The sequence below is a fragment of the Neolamprologus multifasciatus genome, chromosome 16 (genome assembly GCF_963576455.1).
Source record: "Neolamprologus multifasciatus chromosome 16, fNeoMul1.2, whole genome shotgun sequence".
Taxonomy (NCBI): Eukaryota; Metazoa; Chordata; class Actinopteri; order Cichliformes; family Cichlidae; genus Neolamprologus; species Neolamprologus multifasciatus.
Window position 1 is genome coordinate 28,266,288 of NC_140454.1, and position 24,659 is coordinate 28,290,946.

The 24,659-nt window shown below is 45.1% G+C and overlaps 9 protein-coding genes across 14 annotated transcripts in view; all 9 read right to left on the minus strand.

Moving 5' to 3' along the window:
• Nucleotides 1–6,219, minus strand: part of LOC146500977 (collagen alpha-3(VI) chain-like) — a 27,072-nt gene extending 20,853 nt beyond the window's left edge. For all 5 annotated transcript variants that reach the window (XM_085135143.1, XM_085135142.1, XM_085135141.1 and 2 more), the window contains exons 1-7: nucleotides 5,776–6,219; nucleotides 4,878–4,959; nucleotides 4,062–4,661; nucleotides 3,219–3,806; nucleotides 2,398–2,997; nucleotides 1,556–2,143; nucleotides 740–1,339 (exon numbers count right to left, since the gene is read on the minus strand). In XM_085135143.1, coding sequence (XP_084991269.1) covers nucleotides 740–1,339; nucleotides 1,556–2,143; nucleotides 2,398–2,997; nucleotides 3,219–3,806; nucleotides 4,062–4,661; nucleotides 4,878–4,959; nucleotides 5,776–6,216 — 3,499 coding nt within the window. In that variant the 5' untranslated portion in view covers nucleotides 6,217–6,219. The remainder of the gene's footprint in view (nucleotides 1–739; nucleotides 1,340–1,555; nucleotides 2,144–2,397; nucleotides 2,998–3,218; nucleotides 3,807–4,061; nucleotides 4,662–4,877; nucleotides 4,960–5,775) is intronic.
• Nucleotides 6,204–9,694, minus strand: LOC146500978 (collagen alpha-3(VI) chain-like). The gene is made up of 4 exons (XM_085135149.1): nucleotides 9,029–9,694; nucleotides 8,188–8,775; nucleotides 7,366–7,965; nucleotides 6,204–7,142 (listed from the first exon to the last, which is right to left on the minus strand). Exons 1-4 carry the CDS (start codon nucleotides 9,549–9,551, stop codon nucleotides 6,766–6,768), a joined length of 2,088 nt encoding a protein of 695 aa, XP_084991275.1. The 5' UTR covers nucleotides 9,552–9,694; the 3' UTR covers nucleotides 6,204–6,765.
• Nucleotides 9,695–9,743: 49 nt separating this feature from the next.
• On the minus strand, nucleotides 9,744–11,319 carry LOC146500979 (collagen alpha-3(VI) chain-like). The gene is made up of 2 exons (XM_085135152.1): nucleotides 10,672–11,319; nucleotides 9,744–10,450 (listed from the first exon to the last, which is right to left on the minus strand). Exons 1-2 carry the CDS (start codon nucleotides 11,186–11,188, stop codon nucleotides 9,828–9,830), a joined length of 1,140 nt encoding a protein of 379 aa, XP_084991278.1. The 5' UTR covers nucleotides 11,189–11,319; the 3' UTR covers nucleotides 9,744–9,827.
• A 59-nt stretch (nucleotides 11,320–11,378) lies between these two features.
• Nucleotides 11,379–13,680, minus strand: LOC146500980 (collagen alpha-3(VI) chain-like). The gene is made up of 3 exons (XM_085135150.1): nucleotides 13,164–13,680; nucleotides 12,341–12,940; nucleotides 11,379–12,120 (listed from the first exon to the last, which is right to left on the minus strand). The coding sequence occupies exons 1-3, from the start codon at nucleotides 13,678–13,680 to the stop codon at nucleotides 11,480–11,482; spliced, it is 1,758 nt and encodes a 585-aa protein (XP_084991276.1). The 3' UTR covers nucleotides 11,379–11,479.
• A 433-nt stretch (nucleotides 13,681–14,113) lies between these two features.
• LOC146500981 (collagen alpha-3(VI) chain-like) lies at nucleotides 14,114–18,066 on the minus strand. 2 transcript variants are annotated; one of them, XM_085135147.1, is made up of 5 exons: nucleotides 17,315–18,066; nucleotides 16,492–17,091; nucleotides 15,648–16,235; nucleotides 14,826–15,425; nucleotides 14,114–14,603 (listed from the first exon to the last, which is right to left on the minus strand). In XM_085135147.1, the coding sequence occupies exons 1-5, from the start codon at nucleotides 17,829–17,831 to the stop codon at nucleotides 14,257–14,259; spliced, it is 2,652 nt and encodes an 883-aa protein (XP_084991273.1). In that variant the 5' UTR covers nucleotides 17,832–18,066; the 3' UTR covers nucleotides 14,114–14,256. The 2 variants fall into 2 exon arrangements, with proteins under 2 accessions (XP_084991273.1, XP_084991274.1); XM_085135148.1 differs by lacking the exon at nucleotides 14,114–14,603 and having other exon boundaries at nucleotides 14,719–15,425.
• Nucleotides 18,067–18,082: 16 nt separating this feature from the next.
• On the minus strand, nucleotides 18,083–19,579 carry LOC146500982 (collagen alpha-3(VI) chain-like). Its single transcript, XM_085134637.1, has 2 exons — nucleotides 18,980–19,579; nucleotides 18,083–18,756 (listed from the first exon to the last, which is right to left on the minus strand). Exons 1-2 carry the CDS (start codon nucleotides 19,500–19,502, stop codon nucleotides 18,083–18,085), a joined length of 1,197 nt encoding a protein of 398 aa, XP_084990763.1. The 5' UTR covers nucleotides 19,503–19,579.
• A 181-nt stretch (nucleotides 19,580–19,760) lies between these two features.
• On the minus strand, nucleotides 19,761–21,166 carry LOC146500983 (collagen alpha-3(VI) chain-like). Its single transcript, XM_085134639.1, has 2 exons — nucleotides 20,644–21,166; nucleotides 19,761–20,389 (listed from the first exon to the last, which is right to left on the minus strand). The coding sequence occupies exons 1-2, from the start codon at nucleotides 21,164–21,166 to the stop codon at nucleotides 19,761–19,763; spliced, it is 1,152 nt and encodes a 383-aa protein (XP_084990765.1).
• A 193-nt stretch (nucleotides 21,167–21,359) lies between these two features.
• Nucleotides 21,360–22,877, minus strand: LOC146500984 (collagen alpha-3(VI) chain-like). The gene is made up of 2 exons (XM_085135151.1): nucleotides 22,290–22,877; nucleotides 21,360–22,066 (listed from the first exon to the last, which is right to left on the minus strand). Exons 1-2 carry the CDS (start codon nucleotides 22,804–22,806, stop codon nucleotides 21,444–21,446), a joined length of 1,140 nt encoding a protein of 379 aa, XP_084991277.1. The 5' UTR covers nucleotides 22,807–22,877; the 3' UTR covers nucleotides 21,360–21,443.
• Nucleotides 22,878–22,883: 6 nt separating this feature from the next.
• Nucleotides 22,884–24,594, minus strand: LOC146500985 (collagen alpha-3(VI) chain-like). Its single transcript, XM_085135153.1, has 2 exons — nucleotides 23,953–24,594; nucleotides 22,884–23,716 (listed from the first exon to the last, which is right to left on the minus strand). The coding sequence occupies exons 1-2, from the start codon at nucleotides 24,473–24,475 to the stop codon at nucleotides 23,058–23,060; spliced, it is 1,182 nt and encodes a 393-aa protein (XP_084991279.1). The 5' UTR covers nucleotides 24,476–24,594; the 3' UTR covers nucleotides 22,884–23,057.
• Nucleotides 24,595–24,659: the final 65 nt, after the last annotated feature.

The window sequence follows — 24,659 nt, forward strand, 5'->3', positions numbered from 1 at the left end:
CTAGAGCTTACATGTTACCTGCATTAAAGTATGTGTGTGTCTGTGAGTTATACCAGGGACTCAATCACTTTTGATTGCAAACTGTCTTCATCGGAGGAGCCACAGCATTGTAATCAGTTCATATGCGTTATTAATCATTTATAACACTTTTAATGGCATTATGAGATAAAAGACATGAGTGAGGCTAGAATTTAGGCAACTATTCTGCATGTTGGCACATGGCATATGACAAATTGATTCATTTCATGTATAATGATTTATATTATTAAATGCTTTTAACTATAGTAATTCAAGAAGTTACAAATTCTAAAGACGTAAAAGACGAGAGGTTATTTGGTGAAAATAGCAGTGAAAGAATTGTTGGTTTAATGGATAACAAACTATATAAGGTTGTTGGCTGGGGGAAAATAATGAAAACTGCAGCCTCCAAAGACAATTTAAAATGAACTTCAACAATATTAAGTTCAAAAGAGTGATTGACAAAAAATTAAATATCGTACCTTAAAGCAGATGATTGAAAGTTCTGTGTTCTCACAGAAGTTCAGACGATCATGCTATGTTCTCAAAAGTCTTAAAGACAATAGCCTGCCTAACTTCTATTTAAGAAAGACAAAAGCATGCTTACAACTGGTTTGAAATGCACCAGAAAATCATATTCGTTTATTATATTTTTCTCACTGTAACTGAAATAAGTCAATTAACTTTTGGAGCCAGCAATAGGATGTGTCTGACAACGTACCAATTACGGTTGGTAATTCTGGGGTGACTTCAATAACTGCAACCTCCACAGAGGACTCAAGTTGCTGTTGCACTTTGGGTAGGTCAGTAAGTTCAGACACAGATAAAGCATAACTGGGCTCGCCAGTTATGGTCTGAAGTTCTCTGGGGTCAGAGCCTCGGGTTCCAATTGCAATGGTCAAGACACCCAGCTGTTTGAGAGCAGAGGCTGGTTCATCAATACTGTCAAATGATCTTCCACCAGTGATCAATATTAGGACCTGCGGAACTCCTGATGGCCGCCTGCTTCCGGCAGAGGCCGTGAAGACATTATCCCTCAAGTACCGGAGAGCTGCTCCAGTGTTGAGGGGTCGTCCGCCTTTGTGCCTCAAACCTCTGACACTGTCAAGGACCTCTCTTTTTGTGGTGTAAGTGTTTAGATAGAACTGGACGGCTGGATCGCTGCTGTACTGAACAACCGACACATGGTCTTTGCCATCATCCACACTGAGTGTGTCTACTTGTTTTTGGACAAAGTCTCTCATAGCTGGGAATCCACTTCTAGTAGCATCAGATCCATCCAGCAAAAACACCACATCCCTTCCTGCTGGCTGTCTGACCACTAAGAGACATGAGATTTACCATATGTTTAACTTGCTCAATCAAATATTTTGCAGCTAAAAAGAAACATCTTGAAATTGAACTCTTTCTTCGCAAGCAAAACTATTTTATAAAAAAACAATCCACTGGCTAACTGAACACAGCAAATGACATTTGGTTTCTTTGCACACTGTTTCCTACCATGATACTGGAGATTACAAAGGAGTCACGTTCTTACCGGTCACTGTTGGTGTCATGGGCGTGGCCCTCACTTTGCTCATTACAGAAGAGAGCTGTTCTTGGACACTGGGAAGGTCAGTGAACTCGGACACTGACAGAGCATAACTGGGCTCATATGATATTTTCTGCAGCTCTCTAGCATCTGAGGTCCTAGTTCCAATGCCAATCACATAAATGCCCTGCTGTTTGAGAGCTGAGGCTTGGCTATCTACATTGTCAAAAGACCTTCCCCCAGTTAGTAAGATCAATATCTGTGGGACACCCTGCAGGCGTCTACTTCCAGAGGAGCTTGTAAAGACGTTGTCTCTGACGTATTGGAGAGCTGCCCCAGTGTTTAGGGGTCTTCCTCCTCTGTGTCTAAGCCCTCTGACCGAGTCCACCACATCCTCCCTTGTGGTATATGTGTTCAGATAGAAATTGACCTCTGGTTCTCTGCTGTACTGGACCACAGACACATGGTCTTTGTTTTCTCCCACATTGATTTTCTCCACCACTCTCTCTACAAAATCACGCATGGCAGGAAAGCCATTCCTTGTGCCATCAGAACCATCCAGAAGGAATACAATATCTTTTCTGTCACGTGAAGCTGAGAAAAGACAGTAGGACAAAAAAATGAAAACCTTTCACAAATCTTGTGAGATTATCTTTCACTGGCACACTAATATTTTAACAACACTAGCCTGGCCTACTTCTGTTTTAGAAAGACCACAGCATGCTACCAACTGGTTTGAAATGCACAAAAAAACTATACACACATCACATTCATTTATTTGCTTTTCCTCACTGTAGCTGAAATTAGTAACTTTTGGAGCCAGCAATAGGATGTGTCTGACAACGTACCAATTACGGTTGGTAATTCTGGGGTGACTTCAAAAACTGCAGCTTCCACAGAGGACTCAAGTTGCTGTTGCACTTTGGGTAGGTCAGTAAGTTCAGACACAGATAGAGCATAACTGGGCTCGCCAGTTATGGTCTGAAGTTCTCTGGGGTCAGAGCCTCGGGTTCCAATTGCAATGGTCAAGACACCCAGCTGTTTGAGAGCAGAGGCTGGTTCATCAATACTGTCAAATGATCTTCCACCAGTGATCAATATTAGGACCTGCGGAACTCCTGATGGCCGCCTGCTTCCGGCAGAGGCCGTGAAGACGTTATCCCTCAAGTACCGGAGAGCTGCTCCAGTGTTGAGGGGTCGTCCGCCTTTGTGCCTCAAACCTCTGACACTGTCAAGGACCTCTCTTTTTGTGGTGTAAGTGTTCAGATAGAACTGGACGGCTGGATCGCTGCTGTACTGAACAACCGACACACGGTCTTTGCCATCATCCACACTGAGTGTGTCTACTTGTTTTTGGACAAAGTCTCTCATAGCTGGGAATCCACTTCTAGTAGCATCAGATCCATCCAGCAAAAACACCACATCCCTTCCTGCTGGCTGTCTGACCACTAAGAGACATGAGATTTACCATATATTTAACTTGCTCAATCAAATATTTTGCAGCTAAAAAGAAACATCTTGAAATTGAACTCTTTCTTCGCAAGCACAACTATTTTTGTAAAAAAAAAAACAATCCACTGGCTAACTGAACAAAGCAAATGACATTTGGTTTCTTTGCACACTGTTTCCTACCATGATACTGGAGATTACAAAGGAGTCACGTTCTTACCGGTCACTGTTGGTGTCATGGGCGTGGCCCTCACTTTGCTCATTACAGAAGAGAGCTGTTCTTGGACACTGGGAAGGTCAGTGAACTCGGACACTGACAGAGCATAACTGGGCTCATATGATATTTTCTGCAGCTCTCTAGCATCTGAGGTCCTAGTTCCAATGCCAATCACATAAATGCCCTGCTGTTTGAGAGCTGAGGCTGGGCTATCTACATTGTCAAAAGACCTTCCCCCAGTTAGTAAGATCAATATCTGTGGGACACCCTGCAGGCGTCTACTTCCAGAGGAGTTTGTAAAGACGTTGTCTCTGACGTATTGGAGAGCTGCCCCAGTGTTTAGGGGTCTTCCTCCTCTGTGTCTAAGCCCTCTGACCGAGTCCACCACATCCTCCCTTGTGGTATATGTGTTCAGATAGAAATGGACCTCTGGTTCTCTGCTGTACTGGACCACAGAGACATGGTCTTTGTTTTCTCCCACATTGATTTTCTCCACCACTCTCTCTACAAAATCACGCATGGCAGGAAAGCCATTCCTTGTGCCATCAGAACCATCCAGAAGGAATACAATATCTTTTCTGTCACGTGAAGCTGAGAAAAGACAGTAGGACAAAAAAATGAAAACCTTTCACAAATCTTGTGAGATTATCTTTCACTGGCACACTAATATTTTAACAACACTAGCCTGGCCTACTTCTGTTTTAGAAAGACCACAGCATGCTACCAACTGGTTTGAAATGCACAAAAAAAAATATACACACATCACATTCATTTATTAGCTTTTCCTCACTGTAGCTGAAATTAGTAACTTTTGGAGCCAGCAATAGGATGTGTCTGACAACGTACCAATTACGGTTGGTAATTCTGGGGTGACTTCAAAAACTGCAGCTTCCACAGAGGACTCAAGTTGCTGTTGCACTTTGGGTAGGTCAGTAAGTTCAGACACAGATAAAGCATAACTGGGCTCGCCAGTTATGGTCTGAAGTTCTCTGGGGTCAGAGCCTCGGGTTCCAATTGCAATGGTCAAGACACCCAGCTGTTTGAGAGCAGAGGCTGGTTCATCAATACTGTCAAATGATCTTCCACCAGTGATCAATATTAGGACCTGCGGAACTCCTGATGGCCGCCTGCTTCCGGCAGAGGCCGTGAACACGTTATCCCTCAAGTACCGGAGAGCTGCTCCAGTGTTGAGGGGTCGTCCGCCTTTGTGCCTCAAACCTCTGACACTGTCAAGGACCTCTCTTTTTGTGGTGTAAGTGTTTAGATAGAACTGGACGGCTGGATCGCTGCTGTACTGAACAACCGACACACGGTCTTTGCCATCATCCACACTGAGTGTGTCTACTTGTTTTTGGACAAAGTCTCTCATAGCTGGGAATCCACTTCTAGTAGCATCAGATCCATCCAGCAAAAACACCACATCCCTTCCTGCTGGCTGTCTGACCACTAAGAGACATGAGATTTACCATATGTTTAACTTGCTCAATCAAATATTTTGCAGCTAAAAAGAAACATCTTGAAATTGAACTCTTTCTTCGCAAGCACAACTATTTTATAAAAAAACAATCCACTGGCTAACTGAACACAGCAAATGACATTTGGTTTCTTTTCACACTGTTTCCTACCACGACACTGGAGATTACAAAGGAGTCACGTTCTTACCGGTCACTGTTGGTGTCATGGGCGTGGCCCTCACTTGCACTTTGCTCATTACAGAAGAGAGCTGTTCTTGAACATTGGGAAGGTCAGTGAACTCAGACACAGATACAGCATGAACTGGGCTCGCCAGTTATGGTCTGAAGTTCTCTGGGGTCAGAGCCTCGGGTTCCAATTGCAATGGTCAAGACACCCAGCTGTTTGAGAGCAGAGGCTGGTTCATCAATACTGTCAAATGATCTTCCACCAGTGATCAATATTAGGACCTGCGGAACTCCTGATGGCCGCCTGCTTCCGGCAGAGGCCGTGAAGACGTTATCCCTCAAGTACCGGAGAGCTGCTCCAGTGTTGAGGGGTCGTCCGCCTTTGTGCCTCAAACCTCTGACACTGTCAAGGACCTCTCTTTTTGTGGTGTAAGTGTTCAGATAGAACTGTACGGCTGGATCGCTGCTGTACTGAACAACCGACACACGGTCTTTGCCATCATCCACACTGAGTGTGTCTACTTGTTTTTGGACAAAGTCTCTCATAGCTGGGAATCCACTTCTAGTAGCATCAGATCCATCCAGCAAAAACACCACATCCCTTCCTGCTGGCTGTCTGACCACTAAGAGACATGAGATTTACCATATGTTTAACTTGCTCAATCAAATATTTTGCAGCTAAAAAGAAACATCTTGAAATTGAACTCTTTCTTCGCAAGCACAACTATTTTTGTAAAAAAAAAAACAATCCACTGGCTAACTGAACAAAGCAAATGACATTTGGTTTCTTTTCACACTGTTTCCTACCATGATACTGGAGATTACAAAGGAGTCACGTTCTTACCGGTCACTGTTGGTGTCATGGGCGTGGCCCTCACTTTGCTCATTACAGAAGAGAGCTGTTCTTGGACACTGGGAAGGTCAGTGAACTCGGACACTGACAGAGCATAACTGGGCTCATATGATATTTTCTGCAGCTCTCTAGCATCTGAGGTCCTAGTTCCAATGCCAATCACATAAATGCCCTGCTGTTTGAGAGCTGAGGCTGGGCTATCTACATTGTCAAAAGACCTTCCCCCAGTTAGTAAGATCAATATCTGTGGGACACCCTGCAGGCGTCTACTTCCAGAGGAGTTTGTAAAGACGTTGTCTCTGACGTATTGGAGAGCTGCCCCAGTGTTTAGGGGTCTTCCTCCTCTGTGTCTAAGCCCTCTGACCGAGTCCACCACATCCTCCCTTGTGGTATATGTGTTCAGATAGAAATTGACCTCTGGTTCTCTGCTGTACTGGACCACAGAGACATGGTCTTTGTTTTCTCCCACATTGATTTTCTCCACCACTCTCTCTACAAAATCACGCATGGCAGGAAAGCCATTCCTTGTGCCATCAGAACCATCCAGAAGGAATACAATATCTTTTCTGTCACGTGAAGCTGAGAAAAGACAGTAGGACAAAAAAATGAAAACCTTTCACAAATCTTGTGAGATTATCTTTCACTGGCACACTAATATTTTAACAACACTAGCCTGGCCTACTTCTGTTTTAGAAAGACCACAGCATGCTACCAACTGGTTTGAAATGCACAAAAAAACTATACACACATCACATTCATTTATTTGCTTTTCCTCACTGTAGCTGAAATTAGTAACTTTTGGAGCCAGCAATAGGATGTGTCTGACAACGTACCAATTACGGTTGGTAATTCTGGGGTGACTTCAAAAACTGCAGCTTCCACAGAGGACTCAAGTTGCTGTTGCACTTTGGGTAGGTCAGTAAGTTCAGACACAGATAAAGCATAACTGGGCTCGCCAGTTATGGTCTGAAGTTCTCTGGGGTCAGAGCCTCGGGTTCCAATTGCAATGGTCAAGACACCCAGCTGTTTGAGAGCAGAGGCTGGTTCATCAATACTGTCAAATGATCTTCCACCAGTGATCAATATTAGGACCTGCGGAACTTCCTGATGGCCGCCTGCTTCCGGCAGAGGCCGTGAAGACGTTATCCCTCAAGTACCGGAGAGCTGCTCCAGTGTTGAGGGGTCGTCCGCCTTTGTGCCTCAAACCTCTGACACTGTCAAGGACCTCTCTTTTTGTGGTGTAAGTGTTCAGATAGAACTGGACGGCTGGATCGCTGCTGTACTGAACAACCGACACACGGTCTTTGCCATCATCCACACTGAGTGTGTCTACTTGTTTTTGGACAAAGTCTCTCATAGCTGGGAATCCACTTCTAGTAGCATCAGATCCATCCAGCAAAAACACCACATCCCTTCCTGCTGGCTGTCTGACCACTAAGAGACATGAGATTTACCATATGTTTAACTTGCTCAATCAAATATTTTGCAGCTAAAAAGAAACATCTTGAAATTGAACTCTTTCTTCGCAAGCACAACTATTTTTGTAAAAAAAAAAAAACAATCCACTGGCTAACTGAACAAAGCAAATGACATTTGGTTTCTTTTCACACTGTTTCCTACCATGATACTGGAGATTACAAAGGAGTCACGTTCTTACCGGTCACTGTTGGTGTCATGGGCGTGGCCCTCACTATCACTTTGCTCATTACAGAAGAGAGCTGTTCTTGAACATTGGGAAGGTCAGTGAACTCAGACACAGATACAGCATGACTGGGCTCGCCAGTTATGGTCTGAAGTTCTCTGGGGTCAGAGCCTCGGGTTCCAATTGCAATGGTCAAGACACCCAGCTGTTTGAGAGCAGAGGCTGGTTCATCAATACTGTCAAATGATCTTCCACCAGTGATCAATATTAGGACCTGCGGAACTCCTGAGGGCCGCCTGCTTCCGGCAGAGGCCGTGAACACGTTATCCCTCAAGTACCGGAGAGCTGCTCCAGTGTTGAGGGGTCGTCCGCCTTTGTGCCTCAAACCTCTGACACTGTCAAGGACCTCTCTTTTTGTGGTGTAAGTGTTCAGATAGAACTGGACGGCTGGATCGCTGCTGTACTGAACAACCGACACACGGTCTTTGCCATCATCCACACTGAGTGTGTCTACTTGTTTTTGGACAAAGTCTCTCATAGCTGGGAATCCACTTCTAGTAGCATCAGATCCATCCAGCAAAAACACCACATCCCTTCCTGCTGGCTGTCTGACCACTAAGAGACATGAGATTTACCATATGTTTAACTTGCTCAATCAAATATTTTGCAGCTAAAAAGAAACATCTTGAAATTGAACTCTTTCTTCGCAAGCACAACTATTTTTGTAAAAAAAAAAAACAATCCACTGGCTAACTGAACAAAGCAAATGACATTTGGTTTCTTTGCACACTGTTTCCTACCATGATACTGGAGATGACAAAGGAGTCACATTCTTACCGGTCACTGTTGGTGTCATGGGCGTGGCCCTCACTTTGCTCATTACAGAAGAGAGCTGTTCTTGGACACTGGGAAGGTCAGTGAACTCGGACACTGACAGAGCATAACTGGGCTCATATGATATTTTCTGCAGCTCTCTAGCATCTGAGGTCCTAGTTCCAATGCCAATCACATAAATGCCCTGCTGTTTGAGAGCTGAGGCTGGGCTATCTACATTGTCAAAAGACCTTCCCCCAGTTAGTAAGATCAATATCTGTGGGACACCCTGCAGGCGTCTACTTCCAGAGGAGTTTGTAAAGACGTTGTCTCTGACGTATTGGAGAGCTGCCCCAGTGTTTAGGGGTCTTCCTCCTCTGTGTCTAAGCCCTCTGACCGAGTCCACCACATCCTCCCTTGTGGTATATGTGTTCAGATAGAAATGGACCTCTGGTTCTCTGCTGTACTGGACCACAGAGACATGGTCTTTGTTTTCTCCCACATTGATTTTCTCCACCACTCTCTCTACAAAATCACGCATGGCAGGAAAGCCATTCCTTGTGCCATCAGAACCATCCAGAAGGAATACAATATCTTTTCTGTCACGTGAAGCTGAGAAAAGACAGTAGGACAAAAAAATGAAAACCTTTCACAAATCTTGTGAGATTATCTTTCACTGGCACACTAATATTTTAACAACACTAGCCTGGCCTACTTCTGTTTTAGAAAGACCACAGCATGCTACCAACTGGTTTGAAATGCAGAAAAAACTATACACACATCACATTCATTTATTTGCTTTATCTCACTGTAGCTGAAATTAGTAACTTTTGGAGCCAGCAATAGGATGTGCCTGACAACGTACCAATTACGGTTGGTAATTCTGGGGTGACTTCAAAAACTGCAGCTTCCACAGAGGACTCAAGTTGCTGTTGCACTTTGGGTAGGTCAGTAAGTTCAGACACAGATAGAGCATAACTGGGCTCGCCAGTTATGGTCTGAAGTTCTCTGGGGTCAGAGCCTCGGGTTCCAATTGCAATGGTCAAGACACCCAGCTGTTTGAGAGCAGAGGCTGGTTCATCAATACTGTCAAATGATCTTCCACCAGTGATCAATATTAGGACCTGCGGAACTCCCGATGGCCGCCTGCTTCCGGCAGAGGCCGTGAAGACGTTATCCCTCAAGTACCGGAGAGCTGCTCCAGTGTTGAGGGGTCGTCCGCCTTTGTGCCTCAAACCTCTGACACTGTCAAGGACCTCTCTTTTTGTGGTGTAAGTGTTCAGATAGAACTGGACGGCTGGATCGCTGCTGTACTGAACAACCGACACACGGTCTTTGCCATCATCCACACTGAGTGTGTCTACTTGTTTTTGGACAAAGTCTCTCATAGCTGGGAATCCACTTCTAGTAGCATCAGATCCATCCAGCAAAAACACCACATCCCTTCCTGCTGGCTGTCTGACCACTAAGAGACATGAGATTTACCATATGTTTAACTTGCTCAATCAAATATTTTGCAGCTAAAAAGAAACATCTTGAAATTGAACTCTTTCTTCGCAAGCACAACTATTTTTGTAAAAAAAAAAAACAATCCACTGGCTAACTGAACAAAGCAAATGACATTTGGTTTCTTTTCACACTGTTTCCTACCATGATACTGGAGATTACAAAGGAGTCACGTTCTTACCAGTCACTGTTGGTGTCATGGGCGTGGCCCTCACTATCACTTTGCTCATTACAGAAGAGAGCTGTTCTTGAACATTGGGAAGGTCAGTGAACTCAGACACAGATACAGCATGACTGGGCTCGCCAGTTATGGTCTGAAGTTCTCTGGGGTCAGAGCCTCGGGTTCCAATTGCAATGGTCAAGACACCCAGCTGTTTGAGAGCAGAGGCTGGTTCATCAATACTGTCAAATGATCTTCCACCAGTGATCAATATTAGGACCTGCGGAACTCCTGAGGGCCGCCTGCTTCCGGCAGAGGCCGTGAACACGTTATCCCTCAAGTACCGGAGAGCTGCTCCAGTGTTGAGGGGTCGTCCGCCTTTGTGCCTCAAACCTCTGACACTGTCAAGGACCTCTCTTTTTGTGGTGTAAGTGTTCAGATAGAACTGGACGGCTGGATCGCTGCTGTACTGAACAACCGACACACGGTCTTTGCCATCATCCACACTGAGTGTGTCTACTTGTTTTTGGACAAAGTCTCTCATAGCTGGGAATCCACTTCTAGTAGCATCAGATCCATCCAGCAAAAACACCACATCCCTTCCTGCTGGCTGTCTGACCACTAAGAGACATGAGATTTACCATATGTTTAACTTGCTCAATCAAATATTTTGCAGCTAAAAAGAAACATCTTGAAATTGAACTCTTTCTTCGCAAGCACAACTATTTTTGTAAAAAAAAAAACAATCCACTGGCTAACTGAACAAAGCAAATGACATTTGGTTTCTTTTCACACTGTTTCCTACCATGATACTGGAGATTACAAAGGAGTCACGTTCTTACCGGTCACTGTTGGTGTCATGGGCGTGGCCCTCACTTTGCTCATTACAGAAGAGAGCTGTTCTTGGACACTGGGAAGGTCAGTGAACTCAGACACTGACAGAGCATAACTAGGCTCGCCAGTTATGGTCTGAAGTTCTCTGGGGTCAGAGCCTCGGGTTCCAATTGCAATGGTCAAGACACCCAGCTGTTTGAGAGCAGAGGCTGGTTCATCAATACTGTCAAATGATCTTCCACCAGTGATCAATATTAGGACCTGCGGAACTCCTGAGGGCCGCCTGCTTCCGGCAGAGGCCGTGAAGACGTTATCCCTCAAGTACCGGAGAGCTGCTCCAGTGTTGAGGGGTCGTCCGCCTTTGTGCCTCAAACCTCTGACACTGTCAAGGACCTCTCTTTTTGTGGTGTAAGTGTTCAGATAGAACTGGACGGCTGGATCGCTGCTGTACTGAACAACCGACACACGGTCTTTGCCATCATCCACACTGAGTGTGTCTACTTGTTTTTGGACAAAGTCTCTCATAGCTGGGAATCCACTTCTAGTAGCATCAGATCCATCCAGCAAAAACACCACATCCCTTCCTGCTGGCTGTCTGACCACTAAGAGACATGAGATTTACCATATGTTTAACTTGCTCAATCAAATATTTTGCAGCTAAAGAGAAACATTTTGAAATTTAACTCTTTCTTTACAACCACAACTATTTTATAAAAAAGAAAAATAACAACAAAAACACACAAAAAAAAAAAGAAAAACCAATCCACTGGCTGATTAAACACAGCAAAACCAAATGATTTCCTTTCACACTGTTTCCTACAATGATACTGGACTTTGAAGATGGGTCATGTTCTTACCAGTCACTGTTGGGGTCAAAGGTGTGACCCTCATTGGCACTGTGCTCATTACAGAAGAGAGCTGTTCTTGAACATTGGGAAGGTCAGTGAACTCAGACACAGATACAGCATGACTGGGCTCGCCAGTTATGGTCTGAAGTTCTCTGGGGTCAGAGCCTCGGGTTCCAATTGCAATGGTCAAGACACCCAGCTGTTTGAGAGCAGAGGCTGGTTCATCAATACTGTCAAATGATCTTCCACCAGTGATCAATATTAGGACCTGTGGAACTCCTGATGGCCGCCTGCTTCCGGCAGAGGCCGTGAAGACGTTATCCCTCAAGTACCGGAGAGCTGCTCCAGTGTTGAGGGGTCGTCCGCCTTTGTGCCTCAAACCTCTGACACTGTCAAGGACCTCTCTTTTTGTGGTGTAAGTGTTCAGATAGAACTGGACGGCTGGATCGCTGCTGTACTGAACAACCGACACACGGTCTTTGCCATCATCCACACTGAGTGTGTCTACTTGTTTTTGGACAAAGTCTCTCATAGCTGGGAATCCACTTCTAGTAGCATCAGATCCATCCAGCAAAAACACCACATCCCTTCCTGCTGGCTGTCTGACCACTAAGAGACATGAGATTTACCATATGTTTAACTTGCTCAATCAAATATTTTGCAGCTAAAAAGAAACATCTTGAAATTGAACTCTTTCTTCGCAAGCACAACTATTTTTGTAAAAAAAAAACAATCCACTGGCTAACTGAACAAAGCAAATGACATTTGGTTTCTTTTCACACTGTTTCCTACCATGATACTGGAGATTACAAAGGAGTCACGTTCTTACCGGTCACTGTTGGTGTCATGGGCGTGGCCCTCACTATCACTTTGCTCATTACAGAAGAGAGCTGTTCTTGAACATTGGGAAGGTCAGTGAACTCAGACACAGATACAGCATGACTGGGCTCGCCAGTTATGGTCTGAAGTTCTCTGGGGTCAGAGCCTCGGGTTCCAATTGCAATGGTCAAGACACCCAGCTGTTTGAGAGCAGAGGCTGGTTCATCAATACTGTCAAATGATCTTCCACCAGTGATCAATATTAGGACCTGCGGAACTCCTGATGGCCGCCTGCTTCCGGCAGAGGCCGTGAAGACGTTATCCCTCAAGTACCGGAGAGCTGCTCCAGTGTTGAGGGGTCGTCCGCCTTTGTGCCTCAAACCTCTGACACTGTCAAGGACCTCTCTTTTTGTGGTGTAAGTGTTCAGATAGAACTGGACGGCTGGATCGCTGCTGTACTGAACAACCGACACACGGTCTTTGCCATCATCCACACTGAGTGTGTCTACTTGTTTTTGGACAAAGTCTCTCATAGCTGGGAATCCACTTCTAGTAGCATCAGATCCATCCAGCAAAAACACCACATCCCTTCCTGCTGGCTGTCTGACCACTAAGAGACATGAGATTTACCATATGTTTAACTTGCTCAATCAAATATTTTGCAGCTAAAAAGAAACATCTTGAAATTGAACTCTTTCTTCGCAAGCACAACTATTTTTGTAAAAAAAAAACAACAATCCACTGGCTAACTGAACAAAGCAAATGACATTTGGTTTCTTTGCACACTGTTTCCTACCATGATACTGGAGATGACAAAGGAGTCACATTCTTACCGGTCACTGTTGGTGTCATGGGCGTGGCCCTCACTTTGCTCATTACAGAAGAGAGCTGTTCTTGGACACTGGGAAGGTCAGTGAACTCGGACACTGACAGAGCATAACTGGGCTCATATGATATTTTCTGCAGCTCTCTAGCATCTGAGGTCCTAGTTCCAATGCCAATCACATAAATGCCCTGCTGTTTGAGAGCTGAGGCTGGGCTATCTACATTGTCAAAAGACCTTCCCCCAGTTAGTAAGATCAATATCTGTGGGACACCCTGCAGGCGTCTACTTCCAGAGGAGCTTGTAAAGACGTTGTCTCTGACGTATTGGAGAGCTGCCCCAGTGTTTAGGGGTCTTCCTCCTCTGTGTCTAAGCCCTCTGACCGAGTCCACCACATCCTCCCTTGTGGTATATGTGTTCAGATAGAAATTGACCTCTGGTTCTCTGCTGTACTGGACCACAGAGACATGGTCTTTGTTTTCTCCCACATTGATTTTCTCCACCACTCTCTCTACAAAATCACGCATGGCAGGAAAGCCATTCCTTGTGCCATCAGAACCATCCAGAAGGAATACAATATCTTTTCTGTCACGTGAAGCTGAGAAAAGACAGTAGGACAAAAAAATGAAAACCTTTCACAAATCTTGTGAGATTATCTTTCACTGGCACACTAATATTTTAACAACACTAGCCTGGCCTACTTCTGTTTTAGAAAGACCACAGCATGCTACCAACTGGTTTGAAATGCACAAAAAACTATACACACATCACATTCATTTATTTGCTTTTCCTCACTGTAGCTGAAATTAGTAACTTTTGGAGCCAGCAATAGGATGTGTCTGACAACGTACCAATTACGGTTGGTAATTCTGGGGTGACTTCAAAAACTGCAGCTTCCACAGAGGACTCAAGTTGCTGTTGCACTTTGGGTAGGTCAGTAAGTTCAGACACAGATAGAGCATAACTGGGCTCGCCAGTTATGGTCTGAAGTTCTCTGGGGTCAGAGCCTCGGGTTCCAATTGCAATGGTCAAGACACCCAGCTGTTTGAGAGCAGAGGCTGGTTCATCAATACTGTCAAATGATCTTCCACCAGTGATCAATATTAGGACCTGCGGAACTCCGATGGCCGCCTGCTTCCGGCAGAGGCCGTGAACACGTTATCCCTCAAGTACCGGAGAGCTGCTCCAGTGTTGAGGGGTCGTCCGCCTTTGTGCCTCAAACCTCTGACACTGTCAAGGACCTCTCTTTTTGTGGTGTAAGTGTTCAGATAGAACTGGACGGCTGGATCGCTGCTGTACTGAACAACCGACACACGGTCTTTGCCATCATCCACACTGAGTGTGTCTACTTGTTTTTGGACAAAGTCTCTCATAGCTGGGAATCCACTTCTAGTAGCATCAGATCCATCCAGCAAAAACACCACATCCCTTCCTGCTGGCTGTCTGACCACTAAGAGACATGAGATTTACCATATGTTTAACTTGCTCAATCAAATATTTTGCAGCTAAAAAGAAACATCTTGAAATTGAACTCTTTCTTCGCAAGCACAACTATTTTTGTAAAAAAAAAAAACAATCCACTGGCTAACTGAACAAAGCAAATGACATTTGGTTTCTTTTCACACTGTTTCCTACCATGATACTGGAGATTACAAAGGAGTCACGTTCTTACCGGTCACTGTTGGTGTCATGGGCGTGGCCCTCACTATCACTTTGCTCATTACAGAAGAGAGCTGTTCTTGAACATTGGGAAGGTCAGTGAACTCAGACACAGATACAGCATGACTGGGCTCGCCAGTTATGGTCTGAAGTTCTCTGGGGTCAGAGCCTCGGGTTCCAATTGCAATGGTCAAGACACCCAGCTGTTTGAGAGCAGAGGCTGGTTCATCAATACTGTCAAATGATCTTCCACCAGTGATCAATATTAGGACCTGCGGAACTCCTGAGGGCCGCCTGCTTCCGGCAGAGGCCGTGAACACGTTATCCCTCAAGTACCGGAGAGCTGCTCCAGTGTTGAGGGGTCGTCCGCCTTTGTGCCTCAAACCTCTGACACTGTCAAGGACCTCTCTTTTTGTGGTGTAAGTGTTCAGATAGAACTGGACGGCTGGATCGCTGCTGTACTGAACAACCGACACACGGTCTTTGCCATCATCCACACTGAGTGTGTCTACTTGTTTTTGGACAAAGTCTCTCATAGCTGGGAATCCACTTCTAGTAGCATCAGATCCATCCAGCAAAAACACCACATCCCTTCCTGCTGGCTGTCTGACCACTAAGAGACATGAGATTTACCATATATTTAACTTGCTCAATCAAATATTTTGCAGCTAAAGAGAAACATCTTGAAATTGAACTCTTTCTTCGCAAGCACAACTATTTTTGTAAAAAAAAAAAAACAATCCACTGGCTAACTGAACAAAGCAAATGACATTTGGTTTCTTTTCACACTGTTTCCTACCATGATACTGGAGATACAAAGGAGTCACGTTCTTACCGGTCACTGTTGGTGTCATGGGCGTGGCCCTCACTTTGCTCATTACAGAAGAGAGCTGTTCTTGGACACTGGGAAGGTCAGTGAACTCAGACACTGACAGAGCATAACTGGGCTCATATGATATTTTCTGCAGCTCTCTAGCATCTGAGGTCCTAGTTCCAATGCCAATCACATAAATGCCCTGCTGTTTGAGAGCTGAGGCTGGGCTATCTACATTGTCAAAAGACCTTCCCCCAGTTAGTAAGATCAATATCTGTGGGACACCCTGCAAGCGTCTACTTCCAGAGGAGTTTGTAAAGACGTTGTCTCTGACGTATTGGAGAGCTGCCCCAGTGTTTAGGGGTCTTCCTCCTCTGTGTCTAAGCCCTCTGACCGAGTCCACCACATCCTCCCTTGTGGTATATGTGTTCAGATAGAAATTGACCTCTGGTTCTCTGCTGTACTGGACCACAGAGACATGGTCTTTGTTTTCTCCCACATTGATTTTCTCCACCACTCTCTCTACAAAATCACGCATGGCAGGAAAGCCATTCCTTGTGCCATCAGAACCATCCAGAAGGAATACAATATCTTTTCTGTCACGTGAAGCTGAGAAAAGACAGTAGGACAAAAAAATGAAAACCTTTCACAAATCTTGTGAGATTATCTTTCACTGGCACACTAATATTTTAACAACACTAGCCTGGCCTACTTCTGTTTTAGAAAGACCACAGCATGCTACCAACTGGTTTGAAATGCACAAAAAAAAATATACACACATCACATTCATTTATTTGCTTTTCCTCACTGTAGCTGAAATTAGTAACTTTTGGAGCCAGCAATAGGATGTGTCCTGACAACGTACCAATTACGGTTGGTAATTCTGGGGTGACTTCAAAAACTGCAGCTTCCACAGAGGACTCAAGTTGCTGTTGCACTTTGGGTAGGTCAGTAAGTTCAGACACAGATAGAGCATAACTGGGCTCGCCAGTTATGGTCTGAAGTTCTCTGGGGTCAGAGCCTCGGGTTCCAATTGCAATGGTCAAGACACCCAGCTGTTTGAGAGCAGAGGCTGGTTCATCAATACTGTCAAATGATCTTCCACCAGTGATCAATATTAGGACCTGCGGAACTCCTGATGGCCGCCTGCTTCCGGCAGAGGCCGTGAAGACGTTATCCCTCAAGTACCGGAGAGCTGCTCCAGTGTTGAGGGGTCGTCCGCCTTTGTGCCTCAAACCTCTGACACTGTCAAGGACCTCTCTTTTTGTGGTGTAAGTGTTCAGATAGAACTGGACGGCTGGATCGCTGCTGTACTGAACAACCGACACACGGTCTTTGCCATCATCCACACTGAGTGTGTCTACTTGTTTTTGGACAAAGTCTCTCATAGCTGGGAATCCACTTCTAGTAGCATCAGATCCATCCAGCAAAAACACCACATCCCTTCCTGCTGGCTGTCTGACCACTAAGAGACATGAGATTTACCATATGTTTAACTTGCTCAATCAAATATTTTGCAGCTAAAAAGAAACATCTTGAAATTGAACTCTTTCTTCGCAAGCACAACTATTTTTGTAAAAAAAAAAAAACAATCCACTGGCTAACTGAACAAAGCAAATGACATTTGGTTTCTTTGCACACTGTTTCCTACCATGATACTGGAGATTACAAAGGAGTCACGTTCTTACCGGTCACTGTTGGTGTCATGGGCGTGGCCCTCACTTTGCTCATTACAGAAGAGAGCTGTTCTTGGACACTGGGAAGGTCAGTGAACTCGGACACTGACAGAGCATAACTGGGCTCATATGATATTTTCTGCAGCTCTCTAGCATCTGAGGTCCTAGTTCCAATGCCAATCACATAAATGCCCTGCTGTTTGAGAGCTGAGGCTGGGCTATCTACATTGTCAAAAGACCTTCCCCCAGTTAGTAAGATCAATATCTGTGGGACACCCTGCAGGCGTCTACTTCCAGAGGAGTTTGTAAAGACGTTGTCTCTGACGTATTGGAGAGCTGCCCCAGTGTTTAGGGGTCTTCCTCCTCTGTGTCTAAGCCCTCTGACCGAGTCCACCACATCCTCCCTTGTGGTATATGTGTTCAGATAGAAATTGACCTCTGGTTCTCTGCTGTACTGGACCACAGAGACATGGTCTTTGTTTTCTCCCACATTGATTTTCTCCACCACTCTCTCTACAAAATCACGCATGGCAGGAAAGCCATTCCTTGTGCCATCAGAACCATCCAGAAGGAATACAATATCTTTTCTGTCACGTGAAGCTGAGAAAAGACAGTAGGACAAAAAAATGAAAACCTTTCACAAATCTTGTGAGATTATCTTTCACTGGCACACTAATATTTTAACAACACTAGCCTGGCCTACTTCTGTTTTAGAAAGACCACAGCATGCTACCAACTGGTTTGAAATGCACAAAAAAAATACACACACATCCCATTCGTTTATTTGCTTTTCCTCACTGTAGCTGAAATTAGTAACTTTTGGAGCCAGCAATAGGATGTGTCTGACAACGTACCAATTACGGTTGGTAATTCTGGGGTGACTTCAAAAACTGCAGCTTCCACAGAGGACTCAAGTTGCTGTTGCACTTTGGGTAGGTCAGTAAGTTCAGACACAGATAGAGCATAACTGGGCTCGCCAGTTATGGTCTGAAGTTCTCTGGGGTCAGAGCCTCGGGTTCCAATTGCAATGGTCAAGACACCCAGCTGTTTGAGAGCAGAGGCTGGTTCATCAATACTGTCAAATGATCTTCCACCAGTGATCAATATTAGGACCTGCGGAACTTCCGATGGCCGCCTGCTTCCGGCAGAGGCCGTGAAGACGTTATCCCTCAAGTACCGGAGAGCTGCTCCAGTGTTGAGGGGTCGTCCGCCTTTGTGCCTCAAACCTCTGACACTGTCAAGGACCTCTCTTTTTGTGGTGTAAGTGTTCAGATAGAACTGGACGGCTGGATCGCTGCTGTACTGAACAACCGACACACGGTCTTTGCCATCATCCACACTGAGTGTGTCTACTTGTTTTTGGACAAAGTCTCTCATAGCTGGGAATCCACTTCTAGTAGCATCAGATCCATCCAGCAAAAACACCACATCCCTTCCTGCTGGCTGTCTGACCACTAAGAGACATGAGATTTACCATATGTTTAACTTGCTCAATCAAATATTTTGCAGCTAAAAAGAAACATCTTGAAATTGAACTCTTTCTTCGCAAGCACAACTATTTTTGTAAAAAAAAAAAAACAATCCACTGGCTAACTGAACAAAGCAAATGACATTTGGTTTCTTTTCACACTGTTTCCTACCATGATACTGGAGATTACAAAGGAGTCACGTTCTTACCGGTCACTGTTGGTGTCATGGGCGTGGCCCTCACTATCACTTTGCTCATTACAGAAGAGAGCTGTTCTTGAACATTGGGAAGGTCAGTGAACTCAGACACAGATACAGCATGACTGGGCTCGCCAGTTATGGTCTGAAGTTCTCTGGGGTCAGAGCCTCGGGTTCCAATTGCAATGGTCAAGACACCCAGCTGTTTGAGAGCAGAGGCTGGTTCATCAATACTGTCAAATGATCTTCCACCAGTGATCAATATTAGGACCTGCGGAACTCCTGAGGGCCGCCTGCTTCCGGCAGAGGCCGTGAACACGTTATCCCTCAAGTACCGGAGAGCTGCTCCAGTGTTGAGGGGTCGTCCGCCTTTGTGCCTCAAACCTCTGACACTGTCAAGGACCTCTCTTTTTGTGGTGTAAGTGTTCAGATAGAACTGGACGGCTGGATCGCTGCTGTACTGAACAACCGACACACGGTCTTTGCCATCATCCACACTGAGTGTGTCTACTTGTTTTTGGACAAAGTCTCTCATAGCTGGGAATCCACTTCTAGTAGCATCAGATCCATCCAGCAAAAACACCACATCCCTTCCTGCTGGCTGTCTGACCACTAAGAGACATGAGATTTACCATATATTTAACTTGCTCAATCAAATATTTTGCAGCTAAAGAGAAACATCTTGAAATTGAACTCTTTCTTCGCAAGCACAACTATTTTTGTAAAAAAAAAAAACAATCCACTGGCTAACTGAACAAAGCAAATGACATTTGGTTTCTTTTCACACTGTTTCCTACCATGATACTGGAGATAACAAAGGAGTCACGTTCTTACCGGTCACTGTTGGTGTCATGGGCGTGGCCCTCACTTTGCTCATTACAGAAGAGAGCTGTTCTTGGACACTGGGAAGGTCAGTGAACTCGGACACTGACAGAGCATAACTGGGCTCATATGATATTTTCTGCAGCTCTCTAGCATCTGAGGTCCTAGTTCCAATGCCAATCACATAAATGCCCTGCTGTTTGAGAGCTGAGGCTGGGCTATCTACATTGTCAAAAGACCTTCCCCCAGTTAGTAAGATCAATATCTGTGGGACACCCTGCAGGCGTCTACTTCCAGAGGAGTTTGTAAAGACGTTGTCTCTGACGTATTGGAGAGCTGCCCCAGTGTTTAGGGGTCTTCCTCCTCTGTGTCTAAGCCCTCTGACCGAGTCCACCACATCCTCCCTTGTGGTATATGTGTTCAGATAGAAATGGACCTCTGGTTCTCTGCTGTACTGGACCACAGAGACATGGTCTTTGTTTTCTCCCACATTGATTTTCTCCACCACTCTCTCTACAAAATCACGCATGGCAGGAAAGCCATTCCTTGTGCCATCAGAACCATCCAGAAGGAATACAATATCTTTTCTGTCACGTGAAGCTGAGAAAAGACAGTAGGACAAAAAAATGAAAACCTTTCACAAATCTTGTGAGATTATCTTTCACTGGCACACTAATATTTTAACAACACTAGCCTGGCCTACTTCTGTTTTAGAAAGACCACAGCATGCTACCAACTGGTTTGAAATGCACAAAAAAACTATACACACATCACATTCATTTATTTGCTTTTCCTCACTGTAGCTGAAATTAGTAACTTTTGGAGCCAGCAATAGGATGTGCCTGACAACGTACCAATTACGGTTGGTAATTCTGGGGTGACTTCAAAAACTGCAGCTTCCACAGAGGACTCAAGTTGCTGTTGCACTTTGGGTAGGTCAGTAAGTTCAGACACAGATAGAGCATAACTGGGCTCGCCAGTTATGGTCTGAAGTTCTCTGGGGTCAGAGCCTCGGGTTCCAATTGCAATGGTCAAGACACCCAGCTGTTTGAGAGCAGAGGCTGGTTCATCAATACTGTCAAATGATCTTCCACCAGTGATCAATATTAGGACCTGCGGAACTCCTGATGGCCGCCTGCTTCCGGCAGAGGCCGTGAAGACGTTATCCCTCAAGTACCGGAGAGCTGCTCCAGTGTTGAGGGGTCGTCCGCCTTTGTGCCTCAAACCTCTGACACTGTCAAGGACCTCTCTTTTTGTGGTGTAAGTGTTCAGATAGAACTGGACGGCTGGATCGCTGCTGTACTGAACAACCGACACACGGTCTTTGCCATCATCCACACTGAGTGTGTCTACTTGTTTTTGGACAAAGTCTCTCATAGCTGGGAATCCACTTCTAGTAGCATCAGATCCATCCAGCAAAAACACCACATCCCTTCCTGCTGGCTGTCTGACCACTTAGAGACATGAGATTTACCATATGTTTAACTTGCTCAATCAAATATTTTGCAGCTAAAAAGAAACATCTTGAAATTGAACTCTTTCTTCGCAAGCACAACTATTTTTGTAAAAAAAAAAAAACAATCCACTGGCTAACTGAACAAAGCAAATGACATTTGGTTTCTTTTCACACTGTTTCCTACCATGATACTGGAGATTACAAAGGAGTCACGTTCTTACCGGTCACTGTTGGTGTCATGGGCGTGGCCCTCACTATCACTTTGCTCATTACAGAAGAGAGCTGTTCTTGAACATTGGGAAGGTCAGTGAACTCAGACACAGATACAGCATGACTGGGCTCGCCAGTTATGGTCTGAAGTTCTCTGGGGTCAGAGCCTCGGGTTCCAATTGCAATGGTCAAGACACCCAGCTGTTTGAGAGCAGAGGCTGGTTCATCAATACTGTCAAATGATCTTCCACCAGTGATCAATATTAGGACCTGCGGAACTCCTGATGGCCGCCTGCTTCCGGCAGAGGCCGTGAAGACGTTATCCCTCAAGTACCGGAGAGCTGCTCCAGTGTTGAGGGGTCGTCCGCCTTTGTGCCTCAAACCTCTGACACTGTCAAGGACCTCTCTTTTTGTGGTGTAAGTGTTCAGATAGAACTGGACGGCTGGATCGCTGCTGTACTGAACAACCGACACACGGTCTTTGCCATCATCCACACTGAGTGTGTCTACTTGTTTTTGGACAAAGTCTCTCATAGCTGGGAATCCACTTCTAGTAGCATCAGATCCATCCAGCAAAAACACCACATCCCTTCCTGCTGGCTGTCTGACCACTAAGAGACATGAGATTTACCATATGTTTAACTTGCTCAATCAAATATTTTGCAGCTAAAAAGAAACATCTTGAAATTGAACTCTTTCTTCGCAAGCACAACTATTTTTGTAAAAAAAAAAAAACAATCCACTGGCTAACTGAACAAAGCAAATGACATTTGGTTTCTTTTCACACTGTTTCCTACCATGATACTGGAGATTACAAAGGAGTCACGTTCTTACCGGTCACTGTTGGTGTCATGGGCGTGGCCCTCACTTTGCTCATTACAGAAGAGAGCTGTTCTTGGACACTGGGAAGGTCAGTGAACTCGGACACTGACAGAGCATAACTGGGCTCATATGATATTTTCTGCAGCTCTCTAGCATCTGAGGTCCTAGTTCCAATGCCAATCACATAAATGCCCTGCTGTTTGAGAGCTGAGGCTGGGCTATCTACATTGTCAAAAGACCTTCCCCCAGTTAGTAAGATCAATATCTGTGGGACACCCTGCAGGCGTCTACTTCCAGAGGAGTTTGTAAAGACGTTGTCTCTGATGTATTGGAGAGCTGCCCCAGTGTTTAGGGGTCTTCCTCCTCTGTGTCTAAGCCCTCTGACCGAGTCCACCACATCCTCCCTTGTGGTATATGTGTTCAGATAGAAATTGACCTCTGGTTCTCTGCTGTACTGGACCACAGAGACATGGTCTTTGTTTTCTCCCACATTGATTTTCTCCACCACTCTCTCTACAAAATCACGCATGGCAGGAAAGCCATTCCTTGTGCCATCAGAACCATCCAGAAGGAATACAATATCTTTTCTGTCACTTGAAGCTGAGAAAAGACAGTAGGACAAAAAAATGAAAACCTTTCACAAATCTTGTGAGATTATCTTTCACTGGCACACTAATATTTTAACAACACTAGCCTGGCCTACTTCTGTTTTAGAAAGACCACAGCATGCTACCAACTGGTTTGAAATGCACAAAAAAACTATACACACATCACATTCATTTATTTGCTTTTCCTCACTGTAGCTGAAATTAGTAACTCTTGGAGCCAGCAATAGGATGTGTCTGACAACGTACCAATTACGGTTGGTAATTCTGGGGTGACTTCAAAAACTGCAGCTTCCACAGAGGACTCAAGTTGCTGTTGCACTTTGGGTAGGTCAGTAAGTTCAGACACAGATAGAGCATAACTGGGCTCGCCAGTTATGGTCTGAAGTTCTCTGGGGTCAGAGCCTCGGGTTCCAATTGCAATGGTCAAGACACCCAGCTGTTTGAGAGCAGAGGCTGGTTCATCAATACTATCAAATGATCTTCCACCAGTGATCAATATTAGGACCTGCGGAACTCCTGATGGCCGCCTGCTTCCGGCAGAGGCCGTGAAGACGTTATCCCTCAAGTACCGGAGAGCTGCTCCAGTGTTGAGGGGTCGTCCGCCTTTGTGCCTCAAACCTCTGACACTGTCAAGGACCTCTCTTTTTGTGGTGTAAGTGTTCAGATAGAACTGGACGGCTGGATCGCTGCTGTACTGAACAACCGACACACGGTCTTTGCCATCATCCACACTGAGTGTGTCTACTTGTTTTTGGACAAAGTCTCTCATAGCTGGGAATCCACTTCTAGTAGCATCAGATCCATCCAGCAAAAACACCACATCCCTTCCAGCTGGCTGTCTGACCACTAAGAGACATGAGATTTACCATATGTTTAACTTGCTCAATCAAATATTTTGCAGCTAAAAAGAAACATCTTGAAATTGAACTCTTTCTTCGCAAGCACAACTATTTTTGTGAAAAAAAAAACAATCCACTGGCTAACTGAACAAAGCAAATGACATTTGGTTTCTTTTCACACTGTTTCCTACCATGATACTGGAGATTACAAAGGAGTCACGTTCTTACCGGTCACTGTTGGTGTCATGGGCGTGGCCCTCACTATCACTTTGCTCATTACAGAAGAGAGCTGTTCTTGAACATTGGGAAGGTCAGTGAACTCAGACACAGATACAGCATGACTGGGCTCGCCAGTTATGGTCTGAAGTTCTCTGGGGTCAGAGCCTCGGGTTCCAATTGCAATGGTCAAGACACCCAGCTGTTTGAGAGCAGAGGCTGGTTCATCAATACTGTCAAATGATCTTCCACCAGTGATCAATATTAGGACCTGCGGAACTCCTGAGGGCCGCCTGCTTCCGGCAGAGGCCGTGAAGACGTTATCCCTCAAGTACCGGAGAGCTGCTCCAGTGTTGAGGGGTCGTCCGCCTTTGTGCCTCAAACCTCTGACACTGTCAAGGACCTCTCTTTTTGTGGTGTAAGTGTTCAGATAGAACTGGACGGCTGGATCGCTGCTGTACTGAACAACCGACACACGGTCTTTGCCATCATCCACACTGAGTGTGTCTACTTGTTTTTGGACAAAGTCTCTCATAGCTGGGAATCCACTTCTAGTAGCATCAGATCCATCCAGCAAAAACACCACATCCCTTCCTGCTGGCTGTCTGACCACTAAGAGACATGAGATTTACCATATGTTTAACTTGCTCAATCAAATATTTTGCAGCTAAAGAGAAACATTTTGAAATTGAACTCTTTCTTCGCAAGCACAACTATTT